This window comes from Caretta caretta, chromosome 23 (assembly GCF_965140235.1).
Source record: "Caretta caretta isolate rCarCar2 chromosome 23, rCarCar1.hap1, whole genome shotgun sequence".
Classification (NCBI taxonomy): Eukaryota; Metazoa; Chordata; order Testudines; family Cheloniidae; genus Caretta; species Caretta caretta.
In genome coordinates, this window is record NC_134228.1 from 15,105,771 (window position 1) to 15,114,678 (window position 8,908).

The window sequence follows — 8,908 nt, forward strand, 5'->3', positions numbered from 1 at the left end:
ACTTTGCTCCTGAAAGCAGAAATCCTGCTGTAAACACAAGGGGCCCAGTGTGTCTGCTCCACCTGCAGGACGCCTGGGTTCTCTCCCCAGGCATGGGAGGGGACTGGGGCCTAGTGGGTTAGAGCCAGCAGCGGGCTGGGAGCCAGGACTCCTGGGTTCTGCCCTGGCTCTGGGAGTTCTTGGGGGTCAGAGAACGGGGTGGTCTGTAACCATGTGGGGGCCTCTGGCTGTCACTTTCCCCCTCTGGCATTTCTGGCCTAGCCGATGCGGGGTCAATGCCGGCTCACCCCAGCCAGGGATCTGTTCCTGGCCCGGCCCCAGGGGGGACCAGCGTGTACAGGGGGCTCCCTGCGGCCCAGGGCCCGTTCCCTGACAGTTGCTGGCTGTGTGCGGACAGACAGAGGGCCCATTCATCCCAATTCCCCCGGGCCTGGCCAAGGCTAGTGGGCCGGTTCCAGGCTCCCCGGGCCCTGAACAAAAGGGCCCTGTCTCTCCGGGGCCAGATCCCTGCCAGCCTGCAGCGCCCATGGCAGCTGGGCCTGGGGAGGAGTCAAGGCCGATTTACACCAGCAGTGGGGCGATCCGGCTTGGGGGGGGTGTTTGCTTATGGGCTAAGGTGTGTGGCCAAGGGGGGAGCATGGGGGGCGGGCCCCCGGGCTGGGCCATCCGGCAGTCGGCTGCTGGCAGGGGAGTTGGCTGGCTGCAGCCATGAAACTGGTGCTGTTGCTGGCCCTCTTCCTGTGGGTTCAGCTCGAGGGTGCCAGGAGGGGGGCCCCCAAGGTGCTGAGCCCCCCATCTGCTCTGGGCCCCAAAAACCACAGCTCCCCATCTGCTCCCCTCACCGAGGACCCAGCCCTCATAGGCGGCTCCCCAGAGCAGCTGAGTGCCCAGGATCCAGCCCCACAACTGAGCCCCACGGAGGGTGAGTCTGAGGGTGGGTAGATGGGGGGTTAGGGAAGCAGAGAGAAGGGGTGGGGGTAGATGGAGGGATAGAAGAGGGTGTGTGGCAGGAGTGGGGATGGGGAGGGACGGAGGGGGGCAGGAGGACGGGGAGGGGGGCAGGCGGACGGGAAGGGTTGGAGGGGGGCAGGCAGCTGTCCCTGCCCTATTCTGTATCTCACCCCTTGGAGCGAGGGGAGGCCTGAAGGGCTCAACGCCCCCCCCAGCCACCTCTGTTCCCCCTCCCTCGCTGACCCCCTCCCCTCTCCAGGCCCCAGCCGGAGGAAGGCGGAGGGACGCCGCGGGGCGCCCGAGCGAGGGAAAGCGGCCCAGGAGGCGCGGCAGGACGGGGCCAAGGTCCTGGGGACCCGGAGGGGGTCCCTGCCTGGCGAGGAGACGGGGCCCCCCAGAGCTGCCGGGAAGGCACCGGGTGCCAAGGCCAGGTCGGAGCCCCCTGCCACTGCCAGGAACAGCAGACACAGTGTTGGCACAGCCCAGGACGCCGGGGTCTCCAGGAGAGCTGGGAAAGGTGGGGGGAAGCGGGGAGGAAGGCCGGCATCTGGGGGGGATCTGGTCCCTACTACCCAGAACGTCCCCTGCTGTGGGCTCCCACTACCCCAGTGCCCCTCGCCCAGCAGGCCCAGGCCGCCTGCAGCCGCCTCCTGCCTGGCGCTTAGGGCTCTCGGCTGGGGTGCGGGCGACCCAGGTTCAAACCCCCCCACTGCTGGCTGGCACCATTCGAGTGGGAGAGAGAACCGGAGCTGCCGGCGGGCTGGGCCCGCTAACCACTGCCCCCCTCGGCCCCGGCCCCGGCCCCGCTGGTGTCCGCCCTCAGTGCGGCTCCTGCGTTCGTGTTACAAAGGGGTGGCTTGCAACCCCCCAGAACGCCTGGTGTAACTTCTGGCCGGCCCCCTGCGTAGCGGTGGTGCCAGCTTGCCGGGGGGAGAGCGCGGGTTTGCCGAGTGGGGCCCGTGGGCCGGTGTCCCGGAGCCGGGCCGGGAAGGGTCTGGTGTGTGTTGGTGACCACTGAGGGGAGACGTAAACCAGCAACGCTGAGCGTGGAACTGGCCAGCCAGGCAAAGCGAGACGACGCGGGGGGTCTCGACACGGGATTGTGACACCCCCGCCCTGCCCTCATCAGTTTGCACAAAGGAGATCATTCAAATGGATGAAAACGAAGAGAAAGTCAGCGAGCCGGGCCCGGGCGGCTTTGTCCTGCTTTATCCTTCGGAGCTCGCTGCTGGTTCTTCTGCACCTTTATCGATTTCAGCTTTTGTGGGGAGAAAAGGAGGGTGCCAGGCAAGGGGGGGCAGATAAGCAGAAGCTTTATAACGGTTCAAACGCGCGCCAGCCACGTGGCGTGGCCGAAGACGCCAGGTAAATAGCCGGGAAGCAGCTCCTGGCCCGGTCCCTCGCACCTGCCTTCTCTCTTCCTTCCAGGAGCCAGAATTTCCTTCGCCAGGGGCCAGTCCGGCCCCCCGCCCCGGCGCCTGACGCATGGACCTCAGCCGTCCCCCCTCGCCCAGTCTGGCGTTTCACCGTTTGCCGACGTTCCCCCCCATTTTTGGATTTGGGCCAAAATGATATTTTAAAAACGCTTTTTGGAAGTGCCAGAACCCCAAAAATCAGCTCTGCCCAGGGTGCCCCCTCTCCGGCGATCCTGTCCCCTAGGGTGCCCCCCTCTCAGGGGTCCCTTCCCCATGGATGACCCTCTGTCTTGCTCCGCAGGGCAGCAGGTGCTGGGGAAGGAACCACCCCCCCGGCGGAGCAATGCCACCCGGCTGGAGGCGGGCAGAGCACGGCCGGGCGCGCGGCCCGAGGGGGGACCCATCATGCCCTCGCTGCCCACCGCCTGCCTCCTCTCCGACTCGGCCATCGCCTGCGGAAACGTCCACATGAAGCAGGTGCCGGCACTGAGCGACGCCGGGCTAAAAATGCTTTACCTGGCAGGTGAGAACACCGCGGCCGGGGGGGGGACTGGGCGGCCGGGCAGTGGGGGAGCAGCCGGGTATGGGGGGCAGAGCCAGTCCATCCACTGTACACTCATACCGCCCCTCCCTCCATCCCCCCACCCATATCTGTCCCCCCTCCATTCATCCCCAGCCACGTCCCCCTTCCATCCATCACCCCATGTCCCCTATCCGTCCGTCCACCCATCACCCCCCCAGGAACCCGTCCATCCGTCTCCAGCCACGTCCCCGATCCGTCCATCCATCCATCTGTCACAGAGTCCCCGGGCGATGCTCTGACCTGCTCCCCATGAAGCCGGGCAGGGCTCTGGGGGAGTCTCCTCTCGGGGAGCAGCCTGTCTGCAGGACACACAGCTCCCCCGGCTTCCCCCTTCCTGGGTCTGACCCCGGAGCCTCCAGCCTCCTCTGCCCCTCCGGGCGCTTCCCACAGCCAGTCCGCCCAGGCGGGGTCCTGAGGGGGCCAGAGGGTCCTGCCCCCCAACTCCGCAGCCAGACGGGACTCTCAGCCAGCCGGGGAAACAGAAAGTTTATTGGACGACAGGAACAGGGTCTAACACAGAGCTTGTAGGTGCAGAGAACGAGACCCCTCAGCTGGGTCCATTCTGGGGGGCAGTGAGCCAGACACCCCGTCTGCCCTTCACTCCATGTCCCAGCCAGCCCCAAAATGACTCACCCTCCCCCCCCCCACCAAGGCTTTGTCCCTTTCCGGGCCAGGAGGTCACTGGATCCCTTTGTTCTCCAACCCTTTAGCTGTCACCTGGCAGGGGGAAGGGCCCAGGCCATCAAGTGGCCAGGAAACAGGGTGTCGGCCATTCTCTGTGTCCAGACCCCTCCACACACCTGCCCTCTAGGGCTCTGCAACGATCCTTCCCCCTTCCCCCACCCCCTAGAGACTTAAGAACTGCCTAGGGGAAACTGAGGCACCCCCACAATATTCAGAGAAAACATTAAGAACAGTCCCACTTCATCACACCATCACCCTCCCAAGAACCCATCTGTCTGTCCCCAGCCATGTCCCCCATCCGTCCATCCATCCATCCATCATCCCCCCATGAACCTGTCCATCTGTCCCCAGCCACGTGCCCCGTCCGTCTGTCCAACCATCCATCACCCCCCCATGAACCCGTCCATCCGTCCCCCAGGGCTGGAGACGAAGGGCTGGGGATGAGGGGCCAGGGCCAGGGCTGGGGCCAGGGATGACGGGTCCATTTTTAACAGTGAGGCACATTCACCTTGGCCAGTTCCTCGAGGGGCGCAGGCGGGTCTCCAGCTGACGTGTGCTAGGGCTCACGGGAGGCCGATCTCTGGCCTGCCGGACGGGGGTCAGGCCCGATGATTACAACACTCCTGCCTGGCCATGGGATCCGGGCTCCATCCCCAGACACCCCCCAGCTCCGGGGCCAGGCAAGAAGCCAGCCAGGAAAGGTGCTAATTGCCTGTCCGCATCCCCCAGACAACGAGATCTCCCGGCTGCCGCGCGGGGTCTTTGCGGGGCTCCCCAACCTGGAGTGGGTGGATCTCAGCAAGAACCAGCTGGACTCCGGGGGCCTGCACCCCAAGGCCTTCCAGGTGGGTGAACCCGGCCCTGCCACTCCCGATGGGTTCTCACCCATAGAGTACCCTGGGAAGAGAACCCAGGTGGCTCCCAGGCTCCCCTGGCTCTAACCACCAGACCCCTCCCCTCCCAGAGCCAGGGAGAGAACCCAGGAGTCCTGGCTCCCTGCCCCCTCTGCTCTAACCACCAGACCCCCACTCCCCTCCCAGAGCCGGGGAGAGAATCCAGGAGTCCTGGCTCCCAGCACCCCCTGCTCTGACCACCAGACCCTCCCCATACAGTTTCTCCCCCCCCAGAACCTGACCAAGTTGAAGCGGCTGAATCTAGATGGGAACCGGCTCACGAGGATCCCATCCCTGCCCCCGTCCCTGCTGGAGCTAAAAGTGAACGACAATGGGCTCGAGAGACTGCAGAGTGACAGCTTTCGAGGTGAGACAGGCCCCTGGGGGCAGGGGCTGGTCATCTGGGGACCCCTCGCCCGGTAATGAGCTAATTCCTGGGTTCTCTCCCCAGCTCCGGGAGGGGAGCAGGGCTGGTGGGTTAGAGCAAGGGGCGGGGGGCCAGGACGCCTGGATTCTCTCCCCCGTTCTGGGATGGGAGCGGGGTCTGGTGGTCAGAGCGGCTGGGCGGGGAGCCAGGTGTCACGGGGTCCCCAGGCGATGCTCTGACCTGCTCCCCACGAAGCCGGGCAGGACTCTGGGGGAGTCTCCTCTCGGGGAGCAGCCTGTCTGCAGGACACACAGCTCCCCCGGCTCCACCTTCCTGGGTCTGACCCCGGAGCCTCCAGCCTCCTCTGCCCCTCCGTGCGCTTCCCCCAGCGAGTCCGCTCAGGCGGGGTCCTGGGGAAGCCAGAGGGTCCTGCCCCCCAACTCCGCAGTCAGACGGGACTCTCAGCCACCAGTAAAACAGAGGTTTATTAGACGACAGGAACAGGGTCTTACACAGAGCTTGTAGGTGCAGAGAACTGGACCCCTCAGCTGGGTCCATTTTGGGGGGCAGTGAGCCAGACAACCACGTCTGCACTTCACTCCATGTCCCAGCCAGCCCCAAACTGAAACTCCCTCCAGCCCCCCCCCCCCCCCCCCCCCCCCCCCCCGCTCTGGGCTTTGTCCCTTTCCCGGGCCAGGAGGTCACCGGATCCCTTTGTTCTCCAGCCCTTTAGCCCTCACCTGGCAGGGGGAAGGGCCCAGGCCATCAGTGGCCAGGAGACAGAGTGTCGCCATTTATGAACCCTGGCCCTTTGCTCTGCAACAATTACACCCCCGCCTTATCCCACCCCCTAGAGACTTACGAAATGCCTAGGGGAAACTGAGGAACCCCTACAGGATTCAGAGAAAACATTAAGAACAGTCCCACTTTGTCACACCAGGGCTCCTGGGTTCTCTCCGCGGGTCTGAGAGGGGAGCGGGGTCTGGTGGTCAGAGCAGGGGGACGGGGGGCCAGGACTCCTGGGTTTTCCCCCAGTTCGGGCAGGGGTGTTCTGGGGTTTACCCCGAGGCCCCCCATCTCTTGGCAGGGCTCTATAAGCTGTTGACCCTGGAGCTGGAAGGGGATGAGTTGCATGACGGGAACGTGATCCCAACCTCCTTCAAACCTTTGCGCAGCCTCATCTATCTGCGGCTGGATCGGAACCGGTTCCGGGCCATCCCCTCGGGCCTGCCCCCCTCCCTGCAGGTCAGCCCCGGCCCCCCGCCCGTGTCTCCATGGGGCAGCCTTCAAGTGCTGGGGGGGCTCTCTGGGGCAGAGTTAAAGTCAAGGTGTTAGAGTGTCTATGGGGAGTGTTAAGATGACTGGATGGGGTCTCTCTGGGGTGGATTTAAGGTACTTGTTGGACCTCTTTGAGGCAGAGTAAAGGTGAAGCTGCAGGGGGTTTCTGAGGGGCAGAGTTAAGATGAAGGTGCTGGAGGTCACTGTGGGGGAGAGTTAAGGTGAAGATGCTGGGGGTTTCTGGCGGGCAGAGTTAAGGCGAAGGTGCTGGGGGTTTCTGATGGGCAGAGTTAAGGGGAAGGGATCTCTGTGGGGGGCTGTAATCTCAAGCTTTCCCCAGGAGCTGCATCTTGACTCCAATCACATAGAGGAGGTGCGGGAGGGGCTGCTCAACAAGACCCTGAACCTCAGCGTCCTGGTTCTGAGCAACAACAAGCTCCAGGAGGATCGGATTGCGCCGCGGGCCTGGATTGACCTGCCGTGAGTCACCCTGCGGTGCCGGACAACCCAGGTGTCCTGGGTCTAACCCACCAGCCCCCGCTCCCCTCCCAGAGCCAGGGAGAGGACCCAGGCGTCCCAACCCCATCCCTCCACCCCTGCAGGAAGCTGGAGTCCCTGGACCTCTCCTACAACCGGCTGGTGCACGTGCCGTCCTTCCTGCCGCGCCGGCTGCGCCAGCTGACCCTGCACCACAACCGCATCGAGCGCGTCCCGGGCTACGTCTTCGCTCACCTGCGCCCAGGGCTGGAGTTCCTCCGCCTGTCCCACAACCGCCTGCGGGCCGAGGGCGTCCACGCCACCTCCTTCGCCGGGCTGGGCCGGTCCCTGGCCGAGCTGCTGCTGGACCACAACCAGCTGCAGGCCGTGCCCCGGGGGCTGCTGGGCCTCAAGGGGCTGCAGGTCCTGCGGCTGAGCCACAACCTCATCAGGTAGGGCAGGGAACCCTGGCGTCCGGGCTCCCACCATCCCCACTGGGCCCCCAGAGCCAGGGAGAGAACCCAGGCGTCCGGGCTTCCCACTCGGCCCGCAGAGCCGGGGAGAGAACCCAGGCGTCTGGGCTCCCACCATCCCCACTGGGCCCCCAGAGCCAGGGAGAGAACCCAGGCGTCCGGGCTTCCCACTCAGCCCGCAGAGCCAGGGAGAGAACCCAGGCGTCCGGGCTTCCCCCCCACCCCACTGGGCCCCCAGAGCCGGGGAGAGAACCCAGGCGTCTGGGCTTCCCACTCGGCCCGCAGAGCCAGGGAGAGAACCCAGGCGTCCGGGCTTCCCCCCCACCCCACTGGGCCCCCAGAGCCGGGGAGAGAACCCAGGCATCCGGGCTTCCCCCCCACCCCACTGGGCCCCCAGAGGCAGGGAGAGAACCCAGGCATCTGGGCTTCCCCCCCACCCCACTCACCCCGTTTCCCCGCAGGCAGGTCCCGCTGAACTCGGTGTGCGACACGCGGGTGGCCGAGGACTCCAGCCTGGTCTCCATGCGCCTGGAGCAGAACCTGATCGACCTGCGGCGCATCCCGCCCACGGCCTTCTCCTGCATCCGGGCCTACCACAGCGTGGTGCTGCACCCGCAGCGCGGCCAGGCCTAGGGGGGTCGGGACCCGGGGCCTGTCGCAGCCTGGGGCCAGCCCCGCAGCGCGGCCAGGCCTAGGGGGGTCGGGACCCGGGGCCTGTCGCAGCCTGGGGCCAGCCCCGCAGCGCGGCCAGGCCTAGGGGGGTCGGGACCCGGGGCCTGTCGCAGCCTGGGGCCAGCCCCACAGCGCGGCCAGGCCTAGGGGGGTCGGGACCCGGGGCCTGTCGCAGCCTGGGGCCAGCCCCGCAGCGCGGCCAGGCCTAGGGGGGTCGGGACCCGGGGCCTGTCGCAGCCTTGGGCCAGCCCCGCAGCGCGGCCAGGCCTAGGGGCGCCGGGACCCGGGGCCTGTCGCAGCCTGGGGCCGTCCCCGCAGCGCGGCCAGGCCTAGGGGGGTCGGGATCCGGGGCCTGTCGCAGCCTGGGGCCGCCCCCGGTGGCCTAGGGGCGCCGGGACCCTGGGGCTGGGGGGCCCCCACAAGGCCGTGCTCAGTGAGCTGGCTGAGCGTCTGCTGCCCCATCCATGCCCCTATGTCCAGCTGTCCGTCCCTCCCTGCACCTCTTGTGACGAAGTGGGACTGTTCTTAATGTTTCCTCTGAATAGTGTGGGGGTGCCTCAGTTTCCCCTAGGCAGTTCTTAAGTATCTAGGGGGTGGGGTAAGGGTCTATGATCATTGCAGAGCCCTAGAGGGCAGGTGTGTGCAGGAGTCTGGACACAGAGAATGGCCGACACCCTGTTTCCTGGCACCTGATGGCCTGGGCCCTTCCCCCCTGCAAGGTGAGAGCTGAAGGGTTGGAGAACAAAGGAATCAGGTGACCACGTGGCCCGGGAAAGGGACAAAGCCCAGAGGAGGAGGGGCTGGAGGGGGTTTTCAGTTTGGGGCTGGCTGGGACATGGAGTGAAGGGCAGACGGGGTTGTCTGGCTCACTGCCCCCCAAAATGGACCCAGCTGAGGGGTCCCGTTCTCTGCACCTGCAAGCTCTGTTTTACACCATGTTCCTGTCGTCTAATAAACCTTCTGTTTTACTGGCTGGCTGAGAGTCACGTCTGACTGCGAAGTTGGGGGGCAGGACCCTCTGGCTTCCCCAGGAGCCCCGCCTGAGCGGACTCGCTGTGGGAAGCGCACGGAGGGGCAGAGGAGGCTGAATGCTCCGAGGTCAGACCCAGGAAGGG

The 8,908-nt window shown here is 66.1% G+C and overlaps 1 protein-coding gene across 2 annotated transcripts; it reads left to right on the top strand.

Annotated features, from left to right (window-relative positions):
* The first annotated feature begins 622 nt into the window (after positions 1–622).
* Positions 623–8,766, top strand: LOC125628036 (extracellular matrix protein 2). Of its 2 annotated transcripts, XM_075122330.1 has the most exons (9): positions 623–922; positions 1,211–1,468; positions 2,668–2,889; positions 4,363–4,478; positions 4,761–4,893; positions 5,981–6,138; positions 6,512–6,651; positions 6,774–7,100; positions 7,583–8,766. In XM_075122330.1, exons 1-9 carry the CDS (start codon positions 709–711, stop codon positions 7,752–7,754), a joined length of 1,740 nt encoding a protein of 579 aa, XP_074978431.1. In that variant the 5' UTR covers positions 623–708; the 3' UTR covers positions 7,755–8,766. The 2 variants fall into 2 exon arrangements, with proteins under 2 accessions (XP_074978431.1, XP_074978432.1); XM_075122331.1 differs by lacking the exons at positions 623–922; positions 1,211–1,468 and adding an exon at positions 1,528–2,316 and having other exon boundaries at positions 4,746–4,893.
* The last annotated feature ends 142 nt before the right edge of the window (positions 8,767–8,908 follow it).